The 27,880-nt window shown below is 50.6% G+C and overlaps 2 protein-coding genes across 2 annotated transcripts in view; both read right to left on the bottom strand.

Moving 5' to 3' along the window:
• Positions 1-2,023: 2,023 nt before the first annotated feature.
• LOC118937740 (microfibril-associated glycoprotein 4-like) lies at positions 2,024-3,958 on the bottom strand. Its single transcript, XM_036938402.2, has 3 exons — positions 3,854-3,958; positions 2,420-2,516; positions 2,024-2,276 (listed from the first exon to the last, which is right to left on the bottom strand). The coding sequence occupies exons 1-3, from the start codon at positions 3,857-3,859 to the stop codon at positions 2,110-2,112; spliced, it is 270 nt and encodes an 89-aa protein (XP_036794297.1). The 5' UTR covers positions 3,860-3,958; the 3' UTR covers positions 2,024-2,109.
• Positions 3,959-4,361: 403 nt separating this feature from the next.
• The window catches only part of LOC110538410 (notch receptor 3), a 42,485-nt gene continuing 18,966 nt past the window's right edge, over positions 4,362-27,880 (bottom strand). The window contains exons 5-27 of the mRNA XM_036938401.2: positions 26,317-26,673; positions 25,960-26,115; positions 25,654-25,839; positions 23,664-23,777; positions 22,285-22,398; positions 19,629-19,862; positions 19,043-19,492; positions 16,451-16,837; positions 16,022-16,250; positions 15,687-15,888; positions 15,148-15,304; positions 13,954-14,138; positions 13,689-13,821; positions 12,107-12,364; positions 11,889-12,001; positions 11,120-11,655; positions 10,539-11,014; positions 10,171-10,396; positions 9,800-10,059; positions 9,263-9,567; positions 8,917-9,064; positions 8,688-8,785; positions 4,362-8,567 (exon numbers count right to left, since the gene is read on the bottom strand). Of these exons, the coding sequence (XP_036794296.1) occupies positions 7,077-8,567; positions 8,688-8,785; positions 8,917-9,064; positions 9,263-9,567; positions 9,800-10,059; positions 10,171-10,396; positions 10,539-11,014; positions 11,120-11,655; positions 11,889-12,001; positions 12,107-12,364; positions 13,689-13,821; positions 13,954-14,138; positions 15,148-15,304; positions 15,687-15,888; positions 16,022-16,250; positions 16,451-16,837; positions 19,043-19,492; positions 19,629-19,862; positions 22,285-22,398; positions 23,664-23,777; positions 25,654-25,839; positions 25,960-26,115; positions 26,317-26,673 (6,815 nt within the window). The 3' untranslated portion in view covers positions 4,362-7,076. The remainder of the gene's footprint in view (positions 8,568-8,687; positions 8,786-8,916; positions 9,065-9,262; positions 9,568-9,799; positions 10,060-10,170; positions 10,397-10,538; positions 11,015-11,119; positions 11,656-11,888; positions 12,002-12,106; positions 12,365-13,688; positions 13,822-13,953; positions 14,139-15,147; positions 15,305-15,686; positions 15,889-16,021; positions 16,251-16,450; positions 16,838-19,042; positions 19,493-19,628; positions 19,863-22,284; positions 22,399-23,663; positions 23,778-25,653; positions 25,840-25,959; positions 26,116-26,316; positions 26,674-27,880) is intronic.

Raw genomic sequence — 27,880 nt, 5'->3', positions numbered from 1 at the left:
GGATAGAGAGAGTAGAAGGTTGGAGAGACAGAGTGAATAACCTAGTGAGGAGAGATAGGGGGATAGAGAGAGCAGAAGGTTGGAGAGACAGAGTGAATAACCTAGTGAGGAGAGATAGGGGGATAGAGAGAGCAGAAGGTTGGAGAGACAGAGTGAATAACCTAGTGAGGAGAGATAGGGGGATAGAGAGAGCAGAAGGTTGGAGAGACAGAGTGAATAACCTAGTGAGGAGAGATAGGGGGAAAGAGAGAGCTGAAGGTTGGTGAGACAGAGTGAATAACCTAGTGAGGAGAGATAGGGGGATAGAGAGAGCAGAAGGTTGGAGAGACAGAGTGAATAACCTAATGAGGAGAGATAGGGGGATAGAGAGAGCAGAAGGCGTGAGTCATTGAGTGACTCCAGTCTGCAGTGGACAAGCCCCCTTCTCTTCTCTGCTAGTCATTCCCAGTCATGGGCAGCAGAGAACTGGAAGGAAAGACGACCAAAGGAGGAATTGGCTTTGGGGGTGACCAGTGAGATGTACCTGCTGGAGCGCGTGCTACGAGTGGGTGCTGCTATGGTGACCAGTGAACTGAGATAAGGCTGGGCTTTACCTAGCGAAGACTTGTAGATAACCTGTAGCCAGTGGGTTTGGCGACGAGTATGAAGTGAGGGCCAACCAACGAGAGCGTACAGGTCGCAATGGTGGGTAGTGTATGGGGCTTTGGTGACAAAACGGATGGCACTGTGATAGACTGCATACAGTTTGTTGAGTAGAGTGTTGGGGGCTATTTTATAGATGACATCACCGAAGTCGAGGATTGGTAGGATGATCAGTTTTACGAGGGTATGTTTGGCAGCATGAGTGAAGGATGCTTTGTTGCGATATAGGAAGCCGATTCTAGATTGAATTTTGGATTGGAGATGCTTAATGTGAGTCTGGAAGGAGAGTTTACAGTCTAACCAGACACCCAGGTATTTGTAGTTGTCCACGTATTCTAAGTCAGAGCCGTCCAGAGTAGTGATGCTGGACGGGCGAGCAGGTGCGGGCAGTGATCGGTTGAATAGCATGCATTTAGTTTTACTTGCGTTTAAGAGCAGTTGGTGGCCACGGAAGGAGAGTTGTTTGGCATTGAAGCTCGTCTGGAGGTTAGTTAACACAGTGTCCAAGGAGGGGCCAGAAGTATACAGAATGGTGTCGTCTGCGTAGAGGTGGATCAGAGAATCACCAGCCGCAAGAGCAACATCATTGATATATACAGAGAAGAGAGTGTTTGTGTATAGACACAACAAAAGAGTACTGTTGAGACCTTCCTGATAAATCCTTAGTAAAAGACCCACGCCTCAGACCAGAAACCTTCCTTATGAACATTCATAACCACTTCTTAAACTATCAATGACTGTGCTCAACAAAGATGAGACTGAGATGAGACAAGTTAAGGACTGATGTTTGTGGGCCTCTAATCAAACCCGGTAACCTAGCCGTACGAACTAAGGGCTCAGTGTGTCTCAGACCAATCGGGACTCCTGCAACTGTTCCTCCAGCTTTTAGAGGATATTAGTGTGTTACTACTGTATTTTAACAGTGTAATGAAGGTTTACGGTAAGACTGGCAACACTTCAATAAAACGAGACAAAGCTTTTTTCCCTTCAATTTATTAGCTTTAAAATGTTTAAACTTCAGTGGCTTTCCAAATATTTTCATAACTTGAAAGGTAATATTTGAATGCAAAGTGTGAGAGGTTCTGAACTTATACCACAGGCCTTATCTTAATTTCAATGGCGTTTAAAGAGTATTTATAACCTTTCCAATACATCCAGTTGATACCAATACCATAGATTGAGTCGCCCCACAGATATACCCCGTTGGGATTGACACTGTGGCATTCTCCATATCACCATCCTCCTAGATGTGATTTAGCACCGTTTGAAGCGTGAGTGCCCTGGTCTTTGTCGAAGATGGAGAACTTCTGCCCATTGTGTTCATCCCATAGATTTTCCTGAAATGCAAGGGATTGTTCCACATTTCCATTTACAGTATAACTTTCTTCAGACTGTATCGACCAAGTAGTCCTTTCAGATTTGTAATACTGTTGTTTCACGGGAAAGGAGGAGAAATGTAAATGTTCTTTAGGCTCCATCTTTGAAGCCACTTAAATGCAGCTTGTATCCTTCATGCTCAGAGTGGACAGAGAAGGAGGAGTACTGCACGTGGGCTTTAGCCCCTTCAAAGTCCTCCGGATCCACCTTCAACTCATACTTCTTCCTCTGAGTGAGGAGATGGGTGTTTTCTAGGCCTGAGGGAGAGCACAAGGTGTTGGTGGAGAACATAACACAAGGTGAGTACTAAAGATAGTAATAATAGACATGAATAGACATTTAATGCATTTCGTATCTCAGCATAGACATTTCAAATGTGTCAAGTGAGTCATGCTCTTACCTAACCAGTACTCTCCAGATGACTGCCCAAACCCACTCCTGTATTGGTCCCATCCATGGTAAAAGTTCACTGTCCCATCCTTTCTCTCCTGGAACACCTGGAATAGATGGGCATTTTGAGATTTTCCACAGAAATATGAGATGTTCCACAGAAGGGGAATGTTTATCCATCTCTCCAGGTTGATAACATTCTCTACTTCAAAGGATAATTGAGCAAACAACAACATGGATTGAGCCCTGAGGTAGTGGTAGTGAAACACACTGTGATGAAGCTCAAAAGACTATAAACAAAAGGTCTAGTCACTGTACACACTGTCTATTTCCCCCCCCTCAGGTTGGTCCTCACAGCTTGTTCCTGCAGGGTAGATGGTGTACACACTGTCTATTTCCCCCCCCCTCAGGTTGGTCCTCACAGCTTGTTCCTGCAGGGTAGATGGTGTACACACTGTCTATTTCCCCCCCCCTCAGGTTGGTCCTCACAGCTTGTTCCTGCAGGGTAGATGGTGTACACACTGTCCATTCCCCCCCCCCTCAGGTTGGTCCTCACAGCTTGTTCCTGCAGGGTAGATGGTGTACACACTGTCTATTTCCCCCCCCCTCAGGTTGGTCCTCACAGCTTGTTCCTGCAGGGTAGATGGTGTACACACTGTCCATTCCCCCCCCCCTCAGGTTGGTCCTCACAGCTTGTTCCTGCAGGGTAGATGGTGTACACACTGTCTATTTCCCCCCCCCTCAGGTTGGTCCTCACAGCTTGTTCCTGCAGGGTAGATGGTGTACACACTGTCCATTCCCCCCCCCCCCTCAGGTTGGTCCTCACAGCTTGTTCCTGCAGGGTAGATGGTGTACACACTGTCCATTTCCCCCCCCTCAGGTTGGTCCTCACAGCTTGTTCCTGCAGGGTAGATGGTGTACACACTGTCTATTTCCCCCCCCTCAGGTTGGTCCTCACAGCTTGTTCCTGCAGGGTAGATGGTGTACACACTGTCCATTTCCCCCCCCTCAGGTTGGTCCTCACAGCTTGTTCCTGCAGGGTAGATGGTGTACACACTGTCCATTTCCCCCCCCTCAGGTTGGTCCTCACAGCTTGTTCCTGCAGGGTAGATGGTGTACACACTGTCCATTTCCCCCCTCAGGTTGGTCCTCACAGCTTGTTCCTGCAGGGTAGATGGTGTACACACTGTCCATTTCCCCCCCTCAGGTTGGTCCTCACAGCTTGTTCCTGCAGGGTAGATGGTGTACACACCACTGTGTCCAAAGCCCCTTCTATACACATCAACACAATACACTGGCATGATATCATATGGTAGAGTATTGATTGCCACTGGGAGTAGTAGAATGAGCACATCCAAAGCCTGCAATAAATGTCAACTTTAACTTAAAGACATTATTATAGAATAATAAATCCACACCCCCTATTCAAGGTAACCAATCTCACCTTCATTATTTCTCTGATAGGATAAAATGACCTTAGGGAAGTTGTCCAAAGTTGTGATCCTTCCTCGCTTCGAGATTAACGTTGAAATGGAGGATAATTATGAATAGCAAGGTCTTTGGAAGTTCAGGTTTATACCATTTAAAGAACAGGCCTGTCCCTCCTTGTAGACTCATTTACTTTTGTGCAATTGTGACAGAGTGGAAATTCCACCCGGCATGGGCACGAACTCACAACTCTCAGCGCCGTAACAACGTACTCAAGAGGTACTGTCAATACTACTGACCCAGAAATGCTAAGGCATTTCTAAACCCAGGGAGACAGTACTTCTAGGTCTCAGGAAGGCTGTAAAGGCGATGCCTTTAACCATCCACTAAAACGGCAATCAACATCATATTCTACATTTGAAACGATTTGCTCTATTCCCATGCGATACTTAATAATTAGTACATTATTATAAGTCAAATATAAATGTGTGAAAATACGATGAATGCAAAAAGATACACAGAAATGTAGTTCCCTACAGTTTTTATTAGAAGTGACTTATTTTACAACTTTTGTCTGTAGAAAGAAACATTGTGGAACAGTTTTTATGTACAATGATTTTTAAACTACTTTTAAACAAGTATAGGAATTAATAATAATGATAGAAAATATCTATGACTTCTAATAATACAAGACCAATAAAATATCAGTCACATCCTCAATTTTCACAATAATCCTAAAAGGAAGTACATTTTCTTTTTGTCCTTTTTAGTACATAATAATTTTTTAGAAACACAAGATGCATCTTAAACAAGTAGATCTACCCAGGACAAACATTATTTACAGACAGAAGTTGGGATATCTGAAATGTACAGACAGAGCATAGTAGTGTCGCCAGGAAAGGAAATCAAAGGACAACAAATAAACACTTCACTAAATGAACCCTGAACTGGAATCTGAACCTAGTATCAGTCCAACCCAGAAACCTCCCAGGTCTGACTGTACTGTAGTAGCTGGTTATAGTGAACAGGCTTGGACCAGTGAAGGAAACATAGTAATGAAATCGAACAGGGGAGGAGGATCTGATTGGCTTTCCCAGTAGTGAGTATCCTATCCAGGGAGCAGCAGTGGTCTTGTGAGGGTTAGTTGGATCCCTGGGGAGTGACATCCATAGTAAAGAGCTACAGTAGGGGGGTGCAGCACTACATAGTAGTGTTCTCTCTCCTTCCACGTCTTCTAACAAGTCATATGTAAATGTCCTCTCCGTGGCTAGTGGGGTGCAAGCTGCTAAAGATGCAGGGGAACGCTCCTCTGCATGCTGTAGTATAGCACCACCCTAAGGAGTGACAGAGCACTAACAGTCCCAACCCACCAGCCAGGCCCTCACACTGACCGACTGACTGACTACGACTGGAGCGCACCAGAGTTAGAATCAGTCCACAGACTTATTCGTAACTGAACCGCAGGAAAACATACCAACACCTCAATTACCAATGGAACCGCAAGAGAATGTGCTTCTATTGGCCAACGCGACAGCTAGCCTGAGTCCCAGATCTATGTGTGCGGTCTTACACGCATAACAATGACAGCAACGGAGTCGGCAAGAGAGCACACATAGATGTGGGACTCAGGCTACACAAAAACAGGACCAGTGGTCAAAGAACTAGAATAGAAGCAGTCAAAAACATGCGATCACACTGACAGGCAACATGCAGGAATGTTTGCAGGGGAGTGGTAAAGGAATAGCAGCTGATAAACATAGCTTAGTACACCGAGGAGATGTTCAAAAAAGTAACCATGGTGTCAACACATATACAGTATATAAAAAAACAAACACATAACTGAGTTAAAACCAAAACTAAAGGGCAGTGACAGGCTGATTTTAGAATTGACATAATAATGCCCTCATCTGAATGAATGTTCAGAATGAGTGAAAACAAGCTGCATGACTGAAGTAGTAATGGCAGACTGGGGGGGCAAGCCCTTTAGACCAGGACCAATGAGACTAATGACTAGGATGACTCGAGCCATGCCTGGGACTGACACGCAGACGACCTGGGACTGACACGCAGACGGCCTGGGACTGACACGCAGACGGCCTGGGACTGACACGCAGACGGCCTGGGACTGACACGCAGACGGCCTGGGACTGACACGCAGACGGCCTGGGGGAGAATGTGGCTTAAGTCAATGGGAAGTTGAAACTTGAACACGTCACTGTTTCTGTTTAGTTGTCTGTCTGACTGAACACTGGCCAATGTACGTACTGTAATGAATGTTTAAATGCCTTCCTGGCTGTTGTGTGTGGATAAGCAGAGTGCCTCATTGCAGTGTCAGAACCCCACCTCACGATCACCCTCCCTCCCAACACTTTGTCCCGTCAAGTGCTTCAGAGACGCCCATCATTCTACATTCTTACACATAATACTTCTACGGAATGTAGTCAGTCCTTTTTTTCTAGTTCATCAAATCAGAACATAATATCCCTAATGACAGCCAACTTAAAAGAGTACATATTTGTTCCCAAGCCAATCTGATCGTTTTACCTGTTGGCCTAAATAAATAACATCAGTCAAGAGAGGTGAGACCTCTTCCTCTTTCTATCTGAACCCCATGTTGATCTGCCTACAGAGTGTTAGACACCGGTGGTGGTGGTGGGCTGGGTGGAGAGAGACTGAATCACTAGTCGTTTTCCTTGTAACACCACTGGACCCAGGTGAGCCCAAGACATGTAACAGGTGAGTGTGAAACACTGTGTGAGAGGACAGGACAGAATGAGGCTGAGAAAACACCTGAAAAGGCAGTTCTGAGAAACACAAAAAAACAATAAATAAAAATAAAGGAATTCCCTTCAACATTGTTGCTTTTTTCTTTCTTTTATCTACTTTTTAAGAGTTTGTTAGTTTTTCAGGAGAGCATCCCTAAGTCTTTGAAATGAAAGACTTCGTTTTCTTCATATACTTTTTATAATAATAAAAAAACAAGTCCATCTGTGACAGAATAAGTCTTACTTCATTAAATTGTCTGATCTTTTATATCCAGACAACACATTTCCCTTTACTCTTTCTCTGCAAACAACACTAGCAGACGGTCCTCGTGATAAAACACAGTCAATCCAAATCCAATGGAAATCTTGGAACCAGGCTGACGCATAAACTCCAGACACACAGGCCTTTACAGCCAGTCGTCTCCTCTCTCCTCTCCCCCAGGCAGGTCTCTGTTAACCAGGTGCCTTGGGGGTTCATGCAAACACCTGCATCTTGCCGTTGGACTCCTGGACATGTGGGATCTGGGTTTGGGCAGGACCGGCCACCGCCGGGCTGGGGGTGGAGTCTGACCAATCAGACACACAGTGGGGGGAGGGGCTGGACCAGGGCTCGGGCGACTCTGGGGAGGGGGTCAGGTAGGGATGCTCGCTGGACAGGCGGAGGTAATGCTTGGGAGTGGCATCCAGGGTGGAGGAGTAGCTGTGCTGGGAGGGCGGGGTGGGGTAGTCCTCCAAGCCTGCAGTGCTGCCACTGGCCTGGGGAGGAGGGGCCTGGGAGGCCTGTGGAGAGGTGGGCTGAGGGGCTGGCTGGGACTGAGGAGGCTGCTGCTGCTGCTGCTGGAAGAAGGCTGGAGGGGGCTGTGTCGTCTGGGGGGTGGATGGGGAGGAGGTGCCCATGCGGAGGCTCTGCTGGCTGGCCATGGAGTGGTTGTGGAGCTGCTGCTCTGCGATGGATGGCAGCTTGACGGGGCTGAGGGAGATGGGCGTGCTGGCAATGACAGGCGTGGGCTGCAGCATGGCCTGCTGGGCACTGCGGTACAGGTGCTGCTGATGCTGCTGGTGCTGCTGCATCATGAGGCTGTTCTGCTGCTGCTGCATGGGGCTCTGAGGGTGCATGCCCGCCTGGCTGCTGTGGACCAGATTCACCACCTGTCCCCCGCACTGGGAGGAGGAGGGCATGCGGCTGTGCCAGTCGAAGGGCACGCTGACAGGGCTCACCAGGCCCATGTTGAGCCCCAGCTGGCCGGCGTTGAGCACGTAGCCGTGGGGGCCCTGGTTGACCTGGCTGGCCATGGACACGCGGCCCTGCATGGACATGCCTCCATCTCCCAGGTCGTTGAGCTGGGCCAGAGACACAGCGAATGGACCAGAGCCGTCCATCATGCTGTTGTGCACCATGGGAGTGCTGGGCACCGACATGGAGGAGTGGAAGAGCCCCGAGGAGGGCATGGCGACCGGGGAGCAGGGGTTGGTGATGTAGCCGGCGTTGTTGGCCCCTCCGCGGGGGGAGTCCAGGGAGTCGACAGGGGACAGTGTGACAGAGCTCTCCAGCAGGGCGCTCTGCATGTCCAGGGTCAGCTTCTTGTTGCGGGCCTTAGCTGAATCCTTCAGGTTCTGGGCATGCTGCCCTCCCAGACCTGAACCCTTTGCCCCGGGGCGGCGACTCTTCTTCCCCTGGGGGGTGTTCTTCAGGCCGGGCATGAAGGCGCTGGGGGGGCACATGAGGGGGGACAGGGTGTGTCCCCCAGCCAGGTGGTGTGGGGCCCCTCCGTGGCCCTGGGGGCTCCTCACTGTGTTGTACTCATCCAGCAGCTGAACGATGTCATGGTGCATTCTCTCCTGGGCGATGTCCCGAGGCAGACGGTCCATATGGTCGGTTATCTCCCTGTTGGCGAAGTGGGCCAGGAGGACCTTGACCGCCTCACAACTACCCTCACGCGCCGCCAGGAAGAGAGGCGTCTCCTCCTAATATACAGAGAGAGAGAGAGAGATAGACATGTTGGCTCCTCAATATCTCTAAATATTCCAGACTGTATGACTGTGGGGAGCTGACAGTTGTAGATATAGGTGGAGGGCTGTGTGTACCTTGAGGTCCTGCATGTCTTTGTTGGCTCCGTTCTTCAGCAGGGCCATGGTGGCCTCCACGTTGTTGACAGCAGCTGCCCAGTGCAGAGCAGATTTACCTGGGATGGGAGGAACACACACGGTTGTTACTCATCCTACCGCTACCACGAAACACAGCATCACCATTCAACTGCATCAACTCTCTCTTCAACACACACACACTCACACACTAGTTTAGCCAATCACGTACCCAGTTCGTCGACAGCGTTGATGTCTGCGTGGCAGGTGATGAGTTCCTCCACCATGCCCTCTACGGCCAGGCGGGCAGCCAGGATCAGGGCGGTGGAGCCGTCGTACATACGAGAGTCCAGGTCTGTAGCCCGGGTTCGGATCAGAATCTAACCAGGACAGACAGGGAGAAATACCATGTCAGTCTGGCAGATGACACAACAGTCTACTCAGCAAGTGGGAAACCGTAAGCAGTAGCCAAGTCAAGTCTTACATGTGTAATGCTGCGTATAGAAAGACAGAGGAATACATTGAGTAAGTGTGAAGATATAACTTAAACATTAAGCATCTGAACAGTGTGTGTTTACCTGGAAGACCCCCTGGGCATCGGCGGCCACGGCAGCGTGTAGCGGCGTGCGCCCTGTGTTGTCCTGCGCGTTGGCGTCGGCCCCGGCGTCCAACAGCCGCTTAGCGGCGTCAGCGCGGGCATAGCGGGCAGCCAGGTGAAGGGCGGTCTCTCCAGTGCGGTCCGTCTGGGCGGCCAATGTGGCGCCCTGGTAGATGAGGTCAGAGATGATGTTGGCGGAACACTCCTCTGACTCCTCCTCCTCGGGGAGCTCGGGCTCCAGACCGCCTCCGCAGAACGACGCCAGCATCAGAGGGGTGAAACCGTCTGGAGGGGAGAAGGACGGGAGAGGTGAAGGGTCAGTCAATGTGTCAATCAAAACACAACGGACAGGAACAGATCAGAGATCAAACGTAGCAACTAACAATAAACACCGGGAATACGAATCAGGAGGAGCGTTTTTGAAAGGATATACTACAGCCTCAAGGATTCCAGTCCAGACACATACAACACTCCACATGACACAACAACGCTCCATGTGGTTCATTTCAATACTGACCAGGTCCTCGGACGTTGACGTCCATGCAGTCCTGGTCGAACTCTCCCTGGGGCGGGGTGAGGGCCATGGAGGGGGGCATGCGGATGTCTGCAGCCGCTAGGTGGTGCTGGGTCCACTGTCTACAGTCTACAGTGTCTTCACTGTCTGACAGGATACTGGGCTCCTCAACCTTCAGTCTCTTGGCCTCGGGGCAGTCTGTGTCGATCCACGAGTCACTGTGGTCGCCAAGCAGAGACTCCTCCACCGTCTTGGGCATGTATCTGGAGAGAGACCGGTAACACACAGTCACAATACCATAGTGGAGCAGATACATTGATTTGGAATCACCATAGGAGTTCTGTAAGTCAGGACACAACAGTGTGGTTACTCACTTCATGCCCAGTGCGTCCTGGCCTAAGGGTTCCCTGCGGTTCTTGTTGCTGCTGGGTTCCTTCTTGGGGAAGAAGCCCTCGGGGAACCACAGGGTGCTGTGTTCTCTCTTTCTGCGGCCGATCAGCACGCCCACCACCAGGATGACCAATAGGAACAGGGCTGCCACGCCCACCAGCATCAGCTTGCCCCACTCTGGCATGTCTACAGGGTCTGGGATCTTCTCACCTACATGTTATTACAAGGACTTTAGTGTACGAGCTGTGGTTACAGTATTTGATGGAGAAATGACATATATATATATATATATATATAAATGTTTGTAACGTTATTCTGTATCCTGGTATAGTGTCCGTGGGTTTCTACTCACCGCGGACTTCTTTGATGGGGTAGGGGAAGCGGAGCATCTCCACGGCTGACAGAGCTCCCAGGTAGTCTGCTGCACTGTCTGCCGATGGGAAACAGTCGTCAGACCGCTGGGAACACAGACGGTTGTCTATCTCCAGGTACACTATGGACCCAATGACCTCCTGGTGGGGCTGCAGCTCTCGTTTGAGGCGCGCCTCTCGGCGGGTGTAGGGTCGGATCATGGGCTCTCCGTTGTGGTCCAGGCGGAAGCGCAGGGTGGTTCTCAGGATGGCGCTGAGCTTCTGCAGGAAGGCAGGGGCCGTATTCACGAGTTCGTTCGGGGGTAGCAGGACCACCAGGACCAGCACCCCGTCAGCCAGGTTCTCTGGAACCTTCCCTGCACAGTCCAGACCGTCCCAGCCACACTCCTCTGAGTTACAGCCCTGGTCACAGCGGCCGTCAGCGTAGTGGTCGATGCAGTACGCCTCGTAGATGGGACTGGTGGAGACAGAGAGTTACAGAGATCAGCTTAGAGGGTCTCATATAGAGGGTAAAGTGAAAGAATGAGAGTCCAGAACAGAATGCTGGCGGTGGAGTACTTACTTGCAGATTTTCTCTTTGCTTTTGCAGTCAAAGTTGTCGTAGAGGCAGTCGGCGTTGTTGCACGACTCGTCACACTGGCTGTTGTTGAAAACACGCCAGCAGCGCGGGTCGGTGCAGCGAGCCCACGGGTTCACCGCCAGCGAGCAGTCGCCCCCGTCCCAGCGGCAGTGGAATGTGTTGCACTCCTTGTCACAGACACCGTCGTTGGCCTTGCCGTGGCAGTCGGCCAGGGGGCAGGCGGGCGGCAGAAGGGTCTCTATCAGCCTGGTGCTGCCCTGCTCGCAGCGCTTGCCCGTCCAGCCTTGGGCACACTGGCAGAGGAAGAAGGGGAAGCTGGTCTCCTCAGTGCAGATGCCTCCGTTGCGGCACGGCTGGGAGGAGCAGCCCTCGTTACTACGGTGCTGGCACTGGGGCCCGGCATAGCCTGTCAGGCAGGTACAGCGGGCGCCCCGCGTGGTCAGAGCACAACTACCTCCATTATAGCAAGACAACTCCCGACACGACATGCTCCTCTCACAGTTGTTCCCAGCATAGCCCTGAGGAGGGAGAACAATCACATACAACGTCAGTGTGGGTAAGAAACAGATGTGGTCAACTACAGGACGTTAGCATTGTAATAAATCCAGGGGGCTTTGACATATGGTTCTAGGTTATGCTCTGTGAGCAGGGAAGTTCAGGGAGACAGAGATGGTTGTAGAAATATCAGCTGTTTCCACAGGCGGACTAGACACGGGGTAAAAGTGTGCCACAGTGACATGTTGATACTTACCAGCTGACAGGTACAGGTGTATCCAAGTGCTGAGGTGCTGGAGACAGAACAGGCCCCTCCGTTCTGACAGGGCTGAGACTCACACACACTGAACCTGCTCTGGCACCGCCGACCTGCACACAATAACACACACACACGTTAGAGTGGCGCAAACAGATACAAACACACACATTTATTACACAGCAATACGACTATACACACACGCGCACCCTCCTTACCTGTGAAGCTGGATTTGCAGACACACTGGTAGTCGTTGGGGAGCTGGATGCAGTCCAGACTGTTGGCGGGGCTGCAGGGGTTGGAGTGACACTCGTTGATGTCCCCCTCACACCTTTCTCCAGTGAAGCCAGGGGGACAGTTACAGCGGTAGCCCCCCACTCTGTCCACACAGGTACCGTTGTTCAGACACTTAGGAGGAGTTCCGCGCAGCCGCAGAGGAGGAGCACAGTCATCCTCGTTGATCTCACACAGAACACCTGTAGGAGAGATGGACAGGTATCAACATTGTGTATGTTTACATGCACACTAGTAATGAAATATCAAACTGAGTATGGCATTAGTCATGTAAACACCTTACTCTTCTTATCTTAATCAGCGTAAGGTTATAATGGTAGTAAGCATACGCCGATTAAAACACCTGGTTGTCTGAGCAATCTTCTCAAATTATTAGGACATGTTAACGGCTTAATCTGACTTCCAGCAGTGTATTTGATCTGTACATGTACCAGGCAGCACCAGCAGTGTAATTGATCTGTACATGTACCAGGCAGCACCAGCAGTGTATTTGATCTGTACATGTACCAGGCAGCGCCAGCAGTGTATTTGATCTGTACATGTACCAGGCAGCACCAGCCGTGTATTTGATCTGTACATGTACCAGGCATCGCCAACAGTGTATTTGATCTGTACATGTACCAGGCAACACCAGCCGTGTATTTGATCTCTACATGTACCAGGCAGCACCAGCAGTGCAATTGATCTGTACATGTACCAGGCAGCACCAGCAGTGTATTTGAATTGGAACATGTACCAGGCAGCACCAGCAGTGTAATTGATCTGTACATGTACCAGGCAGCACCAGCAGTGTAATTTATCTGTACATGTACCAGGCAGCACCAGCAGTGTATTTTATTTGTACATGTACCAGGCAGCACCAGCAGTGTAATTTATCTGTACATGTACCAGGCAGCACCAGCAGTGTATTTTATTTGTACATGTACCAGGCAGCACCAGCAGTATATTTGATCTCTACATGTACCAGGCAGCACCAGCAGTGTAATTGATCTGTACATGTACCAGGCAGCACCAGCAGTGTATTTGATCTGTACATGTACCAGGCAGCACCAGCAGTGTAATTGATCTGTACATGTACCAGGCAGCACCAGCAGTGTAATTTATCTGTACATGTACCAGGTAGCACCAGCAGTGTATTTTATTTGTACATGTACCAGGCAGCACCAGCAGTGTATTTGATCTGTACATGTACCAGGCAGCACCAGCCGTGTATTTGATCTGTACATGTACCAGGCAGCACCAGCAGTATATTTGATCTGTACATGTACCAGGCAGCACCAGCAGTATATTTGATCTGTACATGTACCAGGCAGCACCAGCCGTGTATTTGATCTGTACATGTACCAGGCCTCCCAAAATCAAATAGGCCTCTCAAAAATAACAGAAGAGGACATGGGTGAGTATTGAAGAGGACATGTTGTGAGTATGGAAGAGGACATGTTATGAGTATGGAAGAGGACATGTTGTGAGTATGGAGGAGGACATGGGTGAGTACAGAGGACATACCCAAGGTGCCAGGTGGGCAGGAGCAGATGTAGTGTCCCACCAGGTCAATGCAGGTGCCACCGTTCTGACACGGGTGAGACTGGCACTCGTTGACCTCCATCTCACAGTTCTCTCCGGTGTAGCCTGGCATACACTGCAGGGCCATAGACACATAATATTAACATCATATCTAGAACCATATTACAACAACATTAAGACAATCACTTCAGAGTTATTAGACAAACTGTAGTTTATACAGAATTCTGACTTGACTAATCCGACTCACGTCACACTGGTATCCTCCCACGTAGCCCCTGCAGGTGGCGCCGTTGCGACAGTGTTTGTCCTCACAGTGGTCCACCTGGCTCTCACAGTAGCTGTCTGTGTAGTCTGTGGGACACTTACAGTAGTGGGTGTTGCCTGTGTTGACACAGTGACCTCCGTGATGACACAGCTCGTCTGTCTGGAGGCCTGGGAGCAGACAAGAGACCATGGTATAAATACAAACACATACTGCATACATGCCCTAAACCAGGGGTGTCAAACATAGGGCCTGTGGGTGGTTGAGTAAAACAAAATATATGTGTGATAGGTGAGAATTGAATGATTAGAATATTCCGCCCTGAAACATATAATTGTATGGAATTGATTAGTATGTCTAAAATCATAATCAATAAATGTGTAGTCCTAGTCAGAATTAGGGTAAAGACAATATGTCTTTATGGTATTATAAACACAGACTGTCTGAGCTTGGTGCCGACCTGACTAGAGATTTGGGAGAGAATGGGGAGTACGTCTCAAGGACAAGGTCGCTATCTCTGTCGGCTGGGTAGAGAGACAGACAGTGTGTGCGTAGCAGGACGTGTGTGTGTGTATGTTTGTGTGTATGCGCGTGCGTATGTTTGTGTGTATGTGTCTGTATGTCTGGGTTTGAGAAGTCAGTATAAAATGAATTGTTTTGTATTCTTGGCTTTAGAACGTTCTCTGAATAAACTGTACTAACCTTTTGTATAAGCTGAGTCTTTGACTAATTATTATTAAACCCATGGTCTTACAGATCTCGGGGATTGGTCAGAGCTATTAATTGATTGTTAATATCATTGGGATTGGAAATTCTCTTATCAATATGTACGAACTCAATATACTTTAAAATGACTAAAACCAAATGGAAACAGTGTAGTAATGATAATGGACCTACATTCATACAGTTTGTTGACTGTTTCCAGCTCTCTAATAATCACCAAAATGAAGCTAGACCGTCAGGGAGCATCAGAAAATCCCACAACTATGGATAGAGGACAATTCTTTGCTAACTGATGGAGAGGAAATATAAAGATTTTTGTGTGCGGCCCTCTGGACCTGGTTGAAGACCGAATGCGGCCCCCGGGGTAAAATGAGTTTAACACTGCTGCGCTAAACACTTACAGTAAGCACACACACACACACACACAAATAACAAGAACAGAGCATGCCTCCGTACCTCTCTTGAGTGCGGCAACCTCACAGGAAACCCCAGGGATGTCACAGTAGCGTCCAGACCAGCCTCCCAGACACTCACAGGAGAAGGAGGCGTCCTTCTGACGACAGCGCCCTCCGTTCTGACAGGGAGACGAGCGTCTGCACCAGTCCACTGGCATCTGGAGAGACAGAACCAGCTTAACACCACAGTATCTGAACATATCTTTGTGTTAATGCTTTCTGGATTGGTATAGAATAGAATAGTATAGAATATAATAGTATAGCATAAAAAATTATAGAATAGTATAGAATATAAAAGTATAGAATGTAATAGTATAGAATATAATAGAATAGAAAAGAATAGTATGAAATATAATAGTATTGTGTAGCAAAAAATAGTATAGAATATAATACTATTGTGTAGCAAAAAATAGTATAGAATCGTACAGAATATAATAGTATAGTATAGAACAGAATAGTATAAAATAGTATAGAAAATATTGTATAGAATATAATTGTATAGCCTATAATAGTATAGTGTTGTATATGATGTGTGTGTACCTGGCAGCGGTTGCCTGTGTATCCCTTGGGACAAGAACAGCGGAAGGACTCCAGAGCGTCCTGGCAGACCCCTCCGTTGAGGCAGGGCTGGGAGTCACACTCATTCACCTCATACTGGCAGTGGGAGCCTGTGAAGCCTGAGCGACAGGTACAGGAGTAGCCGTTGATCTTGTCTGTACAGGTACCTCCGTTGAAGCATGAGCTGTGGGTGTAGGGTAAAAGATAGTTCAATCATCACTGCTGATCCATTCTGCACACATCCGAACACGCACCGTTTCAAAGGTCACAAAAGGCACATGTGCACGCACACAAACACAGCGGACTATGAGACTCACCTTTCAGTGCAGTCTGGGATGTTGGTCTCACAGTTAATGCCAGTGAAGCCAGGTCTGCAGGTGCAGGTGTAGCTGTTGACGTAGTCTGTGCAGGTGCCTCCGTTCTTACAGGGGGCGCTCTGACACTCGTTGACCTCCACGGCACAGCGAGGCCCCGTGAAGCCTGGCAGACAGCTGCAGTGGAACGAGTTCACACCGTCCGTACAGGAACCCCCACTCAGACACGGGTCTGCAGGAAGACAGAGATAGAGCGAGAGAGAGAGAGAGAGGGGTTCTATGGATAGTTCTATGGATAATGTGATAAACTGGAGTTGGAGGAAGTAGAAGCAGATATGGAGGCCAGTATTGTACAGCAGCAGCAGAGACTGTGGTTCTATGGATAATGAAGTACAGTAATATAATATTGCTAGTCTCTCATTGGTCACTCACTAGGGGCACAGTCATTGATGTCCGTCTCACAGTTGGGCCCGGTGAAGCCGCCGCGGCAGGAGCACACGAACCCTCCCAGTGTGTTGGTGCAGGTACCACGGTTCTTACACGGGTTGGCGATGCACTCGTTCACGTCAATGTTGCACAGCTGACCTTGCCATCCTTGCTGGCAGTTGCACTGGTAGCTCAGGTAGTCAGGTGTGTTGGTGCACAGGGCATGGTTGGCGCAGGGGTTGGGGGAGCAGGGGGTGAGCACGTCGGCACAGGTGGGCCCGCTGTAGGGCAGCTCACACAGACAGGTGAAACTGGCCACGCCGTCCACACACGTGCCCTGGTTCAGACACGGACTGGACGAACACTCGTTGATGTTGACCTGGCACAGGTTACCTAGGCAATGCAGGACAGAGCGAACACAAGGGAGATGTGTTAGATTACGATACAGAGTAGAGTCATTGAGTAGGTTAATTTAACATGGGGACAAACCTTGTCTGTCAACCACTGCAGTTATTTTAGATATACACTAGGGGGCGTTATGAGCCAATATATTAGATGGGACCCTTTATGGAGGATCTGGAAACCAAACAAGGCCTCTTGAGTTGTGTGAAGCATCAGTTGGCACTAGAACAACGTACAGAAGTTTACACGGTCTGTAGATGGTCAAGTGTTTTGGTGCATACATGCATCTCCAGGTTGGTGTTTATCTACCATGTGTTTGTTTGTATACTGTGAGAGCGTATACATCACAGGTGCCTGGTGTATGTTTGTGGTGCCTCTGTGTGTCTAGAGTCAGGGTTCGGGATAGAGATAGGGTTTGGGGTAGAGTCAGGGTTCAGGATAGAGATAGGTTTTGGGGTAGAGTCAGGGTTCTGGATAGAGATAGGGTTTGGGGTAGAGTCAGGCTTCGGGATAGAGATAGGTTTTGGGGTAGAGTCAGGGTTCAGGATAGAGATAGGGTTTGGGGTAGAGTCAGGGTTCTGGATAGAGATAGGGTTTGGGGTAGAGTCAGGCTTCGGGATAGAGATAGGGTTTGGGGTAGAGTCAGGCTTCGGGATAGAGATAGGGTTTGGGGTAGAGTCAGGGTTCGGGATAAAGATAGGGTTTGGGGTAGAGTCAGGGTTAGGGATAGAGATAGGGTTTGGGGTAGAGTCAGGGTTAGGGATAGAGATAGGGTTAGGGATAGACATAGGGTTGGAATAGAGATAGGGTTAGGGATAGGGTTAGGGATAGAGATAGGGTTAGGGATAGAGATAGGGTTAGGGATAGAGATAGGGTCAGGGTTGGGATAGAGATAGGGTTAGGGATACAGATAGAGATAGGGTTAGGGATAGAGATAGGGTCAGGGTTAGGGTTGGGATAGAGATAGGGTTAGGGATAGAGATAGGGTCAGGGTTAGGATAGAGATAGGGTTAGGGATAGGGTTAGGGATAGAGATAGGGTCAGGGTTGGGATAGAGATAGGGTTAGGGATAGGGTTAGGGATAGAGATAGGGTTGGGATAGAGATAGGGTTAGGGATAGGGCCAGGGTTGGGATAGAGATAGGGTTAGGGTTGGGATAGAGATAGGGTTAGGGTTGGGATAGAGATAGGGTTAGGGATAGGGCCAGGGTTAGGGTTGGGATAGAGATAGGGTTAGGGTTGGGATAGAGATAGGGTTAGGGATAGAGATAGGGTTTGGGGTAGAGTCAGGGTCTGGGATAGAGATAGGGTTAGGGATAGGGCCAGAGTTAGGGTTGGGATAGAGATAGGGTTAGGGATAGAGATAGGGTTAGGGTCAGGGTTAGGGTTGGGATAGAGATAGGGTTAGGGTTGGGATAGAGATAGGGTTAGGGATAGGGTTAGGGTTGGGATAGAGATAGGGTTAGGGATAGAGATAGGGTTAGGGTCAGGGTTGGGATAGAGATAGGGTTAGGGATAGAGATAGGGTTAGGGTTAGGGTTGGGATAGAGATAGGGTTAGGGTTGGGATAGAGATAGGGTTAGGGATAGAGATAGGGTTCGGGGTAGAGTCAGGGTTAGGGATCTGGTCAGGGTTAGGGATAGAGATAGGGTTAGGGTTGGGATAGAGATAGGGTTAGGGTTGGGATTGAGATAGGGTTAGGGATAGAGATAGGGTTAGGGTTGGGATAGAGATAGGGTTAGGGATAGAGATAGGGTTAGGGATAGGGTTAGGGTTGGGATAGAGATAGGGTTAGGGTTGGGATAGAGATAGGGTTAGGGTTGGGATTGAGATAGGGTTAGGGATAGGGATAGAGATAGGGTCAGGGTTAGGGATAGAGATAGGGTTGGGATAGAGATAGGGTTAGGGTTGGGATAGAGATAGGGTTAGGGTTGGGATAGGGTTAGGGTTAGGGTTGGGATAGAGATAGGGTTAGGGTTGGGATAGAGATAGGGTTAGGGTTAGGGTTGGGATAGAGATAGGGTTAGGGTTGGGATAGAGATAGGGTTAGGGTTAGGGTTGGGATAGAGATAGGGTTAGGGTTGGGATAGAGATAGGGTTAGGGTTAGGGTTGGGATAGAGATAGGGTTAGGGTTGGGATAGAGATAGGGTTAGGGTTGGGATAGAGATAGGGTTAGGGATAGGACAGCAGGCTCACCTCTGAAGCCCTGGCGACACTTGCAGGTGAATCCGTTCAGCTGATCGATGCAGGTGCCAGCGTTCTGACAGGGGCTGGGCAGACAGTCATTACGGTCTAGGTCACAGTTCTTCCCCACCCAGCCGGGCTCACAGTCACAGCGGTAGCCGTTGATGTCGTCTCTGCAGGCGCCGTGCACACAGGGGTTGCTGCCACACTCGTCCACCTGGGAGTAACAGTAGGGAGGCTGGAAGCCCTCGGGACACTGGCAGTGGAAGCCGTTCTCCTCGTCCACACACGTCCCCCCGTTCCTGCAGGGTCCGGACGAGCACTCGTCCATCTCCACGTTGCACAGAGGGCCGGTGAAGCCCGGTTTGCACACGCAGTCGTAGCGGTTGATGCCGTCCTTGCAGATGCCATAGTCACATGGTTTGCTGGCGCAGTCATCAAAGTTAATCTCACAGTTGGTACCTGTGTGTACAAGAGAGAGACCACCAATCAAACAGCAGTACTAAGACAGAGACCCCAGCAGACACTCTGTGTCCATAATCAGAATAAAGTAGAAGATATTTAGTGTTATGAATCTCTGTTGGTACTGCTCTCTCACCTGAGGTACCGTGCTGACACTGGCAGATGTACTTGTTGACCAGGTCCACACACTTGCCCCCATTCTGGCAGGGGTTACTGTGGCACTCGTTCAGCTGGTTCTCGCAGCGGTAACCCGTGTAGCCCGCCTCACAGTTACACGTGTAGCTGGCGATGCCGTCCACGCAGGTGCCGTGGTGGCACGGGTCGGGCTGGCAGTTGTTGGTGTTGCTCTCGCACAGTGTGCCCTCGTACCCTTGGGGAAGAGACAACAGGAATTAGAACAGGCCTCCTGGGGTTTCTTTGCGTCTCACTCTTCATCTTTTAGATAGTTATTTCTCTTTAAATCTGCCTGCCACCCAGCCACCTCTCCTCATCCAAACCCCTCCTACCATTTCCCCTCTCCCATTCACTTCTCTCCATCTCCACTTCCCTCTTTATCCCTCTCTATTTCCTCCCCCTATTTCCCACTCTTTCTCTCTCTATGAAAGCTTCTACAGTTTGGAGTTCTGGGCCCCATGGTTTCCATGCCGACGGTGGTGTGTGTGAGACTGAGCAGTGTTAGTTGGTTCGTTAGTGTGCAGCGCCGTGTGGTGTGGTGGTGCAGAGAGAGTTGAGTGCTGCTGTGCCGGGTGCTAGGTAGGCCCCGTCGTGCTGTGGGCCAGGGGACAGGGCCTTGCGGTGTAGAAGGAGTTGGGCCCTTGACAAGGCTCACAGGCCTGGCTTTGTTCCCACCGGGGACAATGGACCGCGCCACGTCTAACAGGGCCACTTCACTCAACAACGGGAGGAGGGGGGGGGACAGGGAATACCAAGCAGCTGGTCACCGCTAAACAATGCAACAGACTCCCCCATACACACACATACACAGAGCCTCCGACAAACACACAAACACACACTAGACCTACTAACACAAACACACCTGCTCAAGAAACAGCAAAAAACACTGTAGCTGAGCTGTTCACAGTCGAACACATAGATGTTAATATGAATGGGAATGACCTTGAGTGAGCTAAGATATACCATAAGGCCAGTGCAGCGTGTTGGGGTGTGCGAGGGTATGTATTGTGGGGTACAGAGGAACAGATGTCGGAGGGGATGACCAGCCCTAACCCCCCGCCCTCCCAGCAGCTGCTGGCCCTGGGTGACCCTGTGTGTGATCCTGGGGTCCGAGGGACCGGCTGGGGAGAAGAGGGAATTTGGGGCCTCAGCCCAGTCTCAACCCCAGCCCAGTCTAAACCCAAGCCCAGTCTCAATCCCAGCCCAGTCTCAACCCCAGCCCAGTCTCAACCCCAGTCCAGTCTCAACCCCAGTCCAGTCTCAACCTCAGCCCAGTCTCAACCCCAGCCCAGTCTCAATCCAAGCCCAGTCTCAACTCCAGCCCAGTCTCAACCTCAGCCCAGTCTCAATCCTTGCCCAGCCTCAACCCCAGCCAAGTCTCAACCCCAGCCCAGTCTCAACCCTAGTCCAGTCTCAATCCAAGCCCAGTCTCAACCCCAGTCCAGTCTCAACCCCAGTCCAGTCTCAATCCAAGCCCAGTCTCAACCCCAGTCCAGTCTCAACCCCAGTCCAGTCTCAACCTCAGCCCAGTCTCAACCCCAGCCCAGTCTCAACCCCAGCCCAGTCTCAATCCAAGCCCAGTCTCAACTCCAGGCCAGTCTCAACCTCAGCCCAGTCTCAATCCTTGCCCAGCCTCAACCCCAGCCAAGTCTCAACCCCAGCCCAGTCTCAACCCCAGTCCAGTCTCAATCCAAGCCCAGTCTCAACCCCCCGTCCAGTCTCAACCCCAGTCCAGTCTCAATCCAAGCCCAGTCTTAACCCCAGCCCAGTCTCAACCCCAGCCCAGTCTCAATCCAAGCCCAGTCTCAACCCCAGCCCAGTCTCAACCCCAGCCCAGTCTCAACCCCAGCCCAGTCTCAATCCTAGCCCAGTCTAAACCCAAGCCCAGTCTCAACCCCAGCCCAGTCTCAATCCAAGCCCAGTCTCAACCCCAGTCCAGTCTCAACCCCAGTCCAGTCTCAACCCCAGCCCAGTCTCAACCCCAGTCCAGTCTCAACCCCAGTCCAGTCTCAACCCCAGCCCAGTCTCAATCCAAGCCCAGTCTCAACCCCAGCCCAGTCTCAACCCCAGCCCAGTCTCAATCCTAGCCCAGTCTAAACCCAAGCCCAGTCTCAACCCCAGCCCAGTCTCAATCCAAGCCCAGTCTCAACCCCAGTCCAGTCTCAACCCCAGCCCAGTCTCAACCCCAGCCCAGTCTCAACCCCAGTCCAGTCTCAACCCCAGCCCAGTCTCAACCCCAGCCCAGTCTCAACCCCAGTCCAGTCTCAACCCCAGCCCAGTCTCAACCCCAGCCCAGTCTCAACCCGAGTCCAGTCTCAACCCCAGCCCAGTCTCAACCCAAGCTCAGCCTCAGTCCATCTCCAGCAACAGTCTCCCAGGTCCAGTCCAACCAGCAGTCTGAGGCCGCAACAGACACACAACCAGGGAGTCTTCTGACCCGACTATCACTCACTCTCACATGAGACCATCACCATCTATAACCCCTATGAGGGGACAGACTTGTCTGCTGTAGGGGCTGACTGTCAGTCTAGGACCACTAATATATGTACACACTGGCACACACAAACACAGAACACACACATGGACATAAAGAAATTGACATTATTATTGCTCCTTACCTTCAGCACAGCGGCACTCGTATCCGTTGGGCCGGTCGTAACACTTGGCTCCGTTCTGGCAGGGCGTGCTGGCGCACTCATCAATGTCGATCTGACACATGGTGCCAGTAAACCCTGGGACAGGCAAATACAGAGGTGAAGGGTCAGAGAAAAGCTCCGGTAGACGGGTCCACAGTGAGGTCAGCCAGAGGTCTCCAGGCTAGGTTAGGTGTGGGACGTCCGTACAGAGGGATGGTAAGGCTCTAAAGTGTCTGGGTGATCCATGGACTTGAAATGTCTACTGTGATCCACAGTGTAGGACCTAAACATGGTTCTGGAGGGGGTTAGGCTCTGCAATGTCTGGAATCTGCAGTGTTCTGTTACGTCTGGACTATGATGCATTCTGGGATGTGTGGTGAATTTGAGAATGTCTGGACTCTTAAGGACTATGTTGTGTTCTGGAATGTCTGCTAATGTCAAGTCACGGTTCCAACTTCCAACACGTCTACCAATCGCTTAACCCAGCAACATTTTATCTCCCACATGCTTACCGTTTAAATGGATTTCTTGCCCCGACATTAATGTAAATGTCAAACCAGAATAGTGAATATGGATGATGCCTTGGTCAACTAGCTGAGCCATATCATCTGGTACATGTTCTTCTACAGTGTCTGAAACCGCTCGTTCTCAATTTGTTAAGATGGAAACACCAAAGTAGGCTTTAAATGAACTTGTATTCCATGTCTAAGAAAAAGCAACAGAAATCAATGGGGAAGGGGCCCATGGAGGAGTCAATTGGTGCGGTCGGTTTAGGAATACCTAGTGGTGATTAACAGTGTGAGGAGGATGGACCTGGTCTATGTGTCTGTGTTGCTGCTTGGGGCAGGAGGTTAGAGGGGGAGAGACAGTGGGATTGTTTTCTCTCTCAGGGACCCCCCCCCCTGCCTGCATCAGCTACAGGCTCAATAGCTAGATGGGGGGTGAGGGGGGATGTCTGCCCCAGATGTAAATTGCCAACCTGAAAAGGAATCTCATTAGTAGGACTGCTGTCCCTTCCACATTCCACCATAGATGAGGAGAGGAAGGGGGAGGAGTTGTGTGTGGGGGGGGGGGGGGGGGTCACAATAGTGTCTTTGTTCAGTGGAAAGGATAGGCAGGCTGCCTCTGGGGCCTGCATGGCTTTTATGACTGGGCTTGGTTGCTCTAAACTCCCATCAGACAAAACCAGCAAGGAGGAGCACTGATTCACAGGGACATTTAACTCTCATTTATCTCACACCTGTTTGGTTCACACTGACCAACACCGGCACAGGTCAGCTATTTTCATTCATGAAAGGCCGGAGAGGTTCTTTGCTGTACCTCAACAGCTCAGAGAGACTCAGACATGATTCGGGTCTTACCTGGCTGGCAGGTGCATGTGAAGCCGTTGACCATGTCCCGGCAGATACCGTCGTTCACACAAGGGTTGCTCTCACACTCATCCACATCCACCTCACAGTAGGTCCCCATGTAGCCTGGAAAGTAAATACGCATATATATATATATATATATATATTGTAACATATATTTATTGGATTTTCAAACGGGACAATCAGCATAATTATTAAAGAACACCCCCCTGCATATACATTATTAAAACAAATATCAAAGATCATAGTTATTCATAAAATACAAAAATGTGAAGTGAAAAACGATTCATATGGGCCCTTCTATGTCCAGGAGACGTGACTATACAGTTTCCCTATCTATCGAGGGGACTTCTAGCAGTGGAAAGAGTTAACAGTCTCAGGGGGCCACAGAAGGTTTTCAATCAACACTGCTCTTGTCAGAGTCCCAAACCACAGGGGGAACGTTAGCTTTTACTCCCAGGATGGGAAACCATCACAAATACACCTAATTGAAGTGCTGTCTGGGCTAAGGCCTGTATCACCAAACCCCACCGTGGTTCCACACGGTATTACCACTCCCTGTCCCTGGGTCATCTTCCCCTTAACAACTGTCCTATATTCAGTGGAACCGTGCTATAGAGTGTTGCAGTGTCCCCTCCATTGAGGTGAAGCTGAGTGTGGAGTGGGCCACGGCGGCTCTGAAGAGACAGAGGCGGCGTGGAATCAGGAAGAATCGGCCACTCCACATGGCGCTCCACCAGGCTAGCCGATGATGAGGAGGGTGGAGAGAGAGGAAGGGGGCTGCCTGTGGAAAATGAACGGGGAGGTGGAGGGGAAGGGGGAGGTTAGAAGCTCTGGGAAAAAGCCTCTCTCCCTTCTCTTCTCTGTATGTGTATGAGGGGTGTAAAGCGGAGCACAGAGGGGCCCTATTGTCCTGCTCCATTCCCACCACTCCACCACTCATTATTATTCACAGCACACTCCTCCCCCTCGCCTCGCTTCTCTCTCTCCCTCTCTCTCATCATCCAGCCCTATAGACCACGACTCCCATCCCTAATTTGCATAGTCCCCCAAACCAAACCCCCAGCCAGCATGCATGAACTGAGGACGGTGCCGTGCGTGAGAGTTTCAATGTGTCTGTGAAGGAGGGTCGGGAGCCTTAACTCTGTACCATTCTAACTAACACACTGGCTGGCTGTCTTACTGGGACCACCGGTGTCAAGGTTATGAGCACCTCTCTAGCCCACCACCAGCAGCAGCAGTGAGAACGTGTTACATAATAAGATCTAGTGCTGAGGGTTGATGGAGGGTTAGAGCTGTGGGTACTGCTACTCTGGGAAAGTCAAGTGTAAAGCCATCATCGTGTCTGGGGCTCAGAGGGTCTATAGTAAACAAGAGGGATGGGAGAGCAGTGAGAGATGAGATGAGACAGGACTTGGCTGTAGTTCCCTGGCTGCAGTTCCCTGGCTGAAGTTCCATAACTGTAGTTCTCTGGCTGTAATTCCCTGGCTGTAGTTCCCTGGCTGAAGTTCCCTGGCTGAAGTTCCATAGCCGTAGTTCCCTGGCTGTAGTTCCCTGGCTGTAGTTCCCTGGCTGCAGTTCCCTGGCTGAAGTTCCATAGCCGTAGTTCCCTGACTGTAGTTCCCTGGCTGAAGTTCCCTGGCTGTAGTTCCCTGGCTAAAGTTCCATAGCAGTAGTTCCCTGGCTGTAGTTCCCTGGCTGAAGTTCCATAGCTGTAGTTCCCTGGCTGAAGTTCCATAGCTGTAGTTCCCTGGCTGTAGTTCCCTGGCTGAAGTTCCATAGCTGTAGTTCCCTGGCTGTAGTTCCATAGCTGTAATTCCCTGTAGTTCCCTAGCTACACTTCTCTGTAGTTCTCTGGCTGTAGTTCCGAAGCTGTAATTCCCAGTATTTCTCTGTAGTTCAGTAGCCGTAGTTCCCTGTAGTTCCCTGGCTGTAGTTCTGTGCTGTGAGGTGTCTCCAGGTGGTTGGGTTGTGGTCCTACCTGGCATGCAGATGCAGGTGAACTCTCCGATGCGGTCCAGACAGGTGGCATCGTTCTGGCAGGGCATGGACAGACACTCGTTGATGTCGATCTCACAGCGGGGGCCGGCGTAGCCTCGGCCACACTGGCACTGGAAGGACCCCTCCGTGTTCACACACTTCCCAAAGTGTTCACAGGGGTTGGCACCTGTAGGCAGAGGGAACAGGGGTCAGTGCACCCGCTCACACACAGTACATATAGGGCGGGGCCAGGTGAGATAGGACCAACACAAAGCAGAGGGCGGTGCTAAATAATATGCCCTCTTACCAATGGAACACTCGTCCATGTCCTGGTTGCAGGCTCCGCCCACGAAGCCGGCGGGACAGGTGCAGATGGCGCGCCCGTTCAGGGGGTTGGTGTCACACACGGCGCCCTCGTTACACGGGTTGCTGACACACGCGTCGTCCAGGTGACAGAGCAGACCTGAGGGAGGGGACACAGGGACAAACAGAGCCATGTCAGGAACACTGTCCTCCTGTGAGTAAACAAACAAGACGCTAACTAACATACAGCTGACTGGTTTTCCAGACCGGGATTTCAGGAAAACCAGGAAATTTGGGGAAAGTTCCTGGAATTTCACAACCCTAACAGGGACACAGAGAAACAGTGGACCAGTGGACTCACCGGTTTTCCCCACGGGACATTCGCAGAAGAAGGAAGCCACGCGGTCGTGGCAGGTGGCGCCGTTGAAGCACACGGCGGTGGCACAGTCGTCGATGTTCTCGCTGCAGTCGTCTCCCGTCCAGCCGTTGACGCACACGCAGGTGTGCCCCCCGATGGTGTTGAAGCAGGTGCCTCCGTTATGGCAGGCGTTGGGCTGCATAAGGCACTCATTGACATCCTCTGCACAGTACTGACCTGTCCACTCAGGTGAGCACTGGCAATTATAGGTGTTGACTCCATCCACACACAGGCCTCCATTCATACACCTATGCCCTGGGCAGTCGTCCACGTTCGTCTCACAATTGTGTCCCTCAAACCCTGACGGAGCATGAGCAGAGAGCAGGGAAAGAGAGAGAGAGAGAGAGAGAGAGAGAGAGAGAGAGAGAGAGGGGGAGAGAGAGAGAGAGAGAGAGCAGAGAGCAGGGAAAGAGAGAGAGAGAGAGAGAGAGAGAGAGAGCAGAGAGCAGGGAAAGAGAGAGAGAGAGAGAGAGAGAGAGAGAGAGAGAGCAGGGAAAGAGAGAGAGAGAGAGAGAGAGAGAGAGAGCAGGGAAAGAGAGAGAGAGAGAGAGAGAGAGAGCAGGGAAAGAGAGAGAGAGAGAGAGAGAGAGAGAGAGAGAGAGAGAGAGAGAGAGAGAGAGAGGTGAGCCAAGAAGCTAAGTCTCAGGGATAATAAGCACACGAATTTGAGTTAAGTGCTCACTAACACATCCAATGCCCCCCACTTCCATTCATATGGTCTTCCTAAACATTCCCCTCTGCTTCCCACAGCCGTGGAGGTGAAGGGCAGAGAGGGGCAGTAAAAGTGTTTACATGTTCTCATGGCGTGGTGTTTCCCACAGTAGGTAGCAGCAGCAGCAGAGCACCAGGGAGGCCCCTGACACCACCGGGCTGACACACAGCGCTGTGCTGCGCTACAGAGGTCCACTACTCCCTGCCATGTTTGCTTGTTTTATAATCTCTCACAGTTTCAATGACTTCCTCTCCGGCCCAGAGACATTTCCTGTCAGCTCCCAGGAGGGAAGCCAGAAGGGCCATGAAGTAAATTCCTCCTGAAGGGAGCAGTTTGGAGTAGAGCAGCGGCCCACTCTCCTCTCCCAACCCCCGTTTGTCCCCCCCATCCCATCAACAAACTATTAATAGAGAGTGAGAGAGAATAATAGAGAGAGAAAGGCATGGGAACCTGGGAAAGACAGGGGAGTAGATCCACATCCCACCAGACAGCACTAGCAGCTACGTCAGACAGCCTGCCTGGGGAACCTGGGAAAGACAGGGGAGTAGATCCACAACCCACCAGACAGCACTAGCAGCTACGTCAGACAGCCTGCCTGGGGAACCTGGGAAAGACAGGGGAGTAGATCCACAACCCACCAGACAGCACTAGCAGCTACATCACACAGCCTGCCTGGGGAACCTGGGAAAGACAGGGGAGTAGATCCACAACCCACCAGACAGCACTAGCAGCTACGTCAGACAGCCTGCCTGGGGAACCTGGGAAAGACAGGGGAGTAGATCCACATCCCACCAG

Source organism: Oncorhynchus mykiss, chromosome 12 (assembly GCF_057628025.1).
Source record: "Oncorhynchus mykiss isolate SJ-2025 chromosome 12, ASM5762802v1, whole genome shotgun sequence".
Taxonomy (NCBI): Eukaryota; Metazoa; Chordata; class Actinopteri; order Salmoniformes; family Salmonidae; genus Oncorhynchus; species Oncorhynchus mykiss.
The sequence above is the reverse complement of the archived record's forward strand: the minus strand, read 5'-3'. Positions and strand labels throughout refer to the sequence as shown.

Excerpts from the sequence above, each read along its gene's own strand:
- LOC118937740 (XM_036938402.2), bottom strand. Across the intron at positions 2,277-2,419 it reads ATCTGGAGAGTACTGGTTAG|GCCTAGAAAACACCCATCTC; the intron begins GTAAGAGCATGA and ends GCTCTCCCTCAG.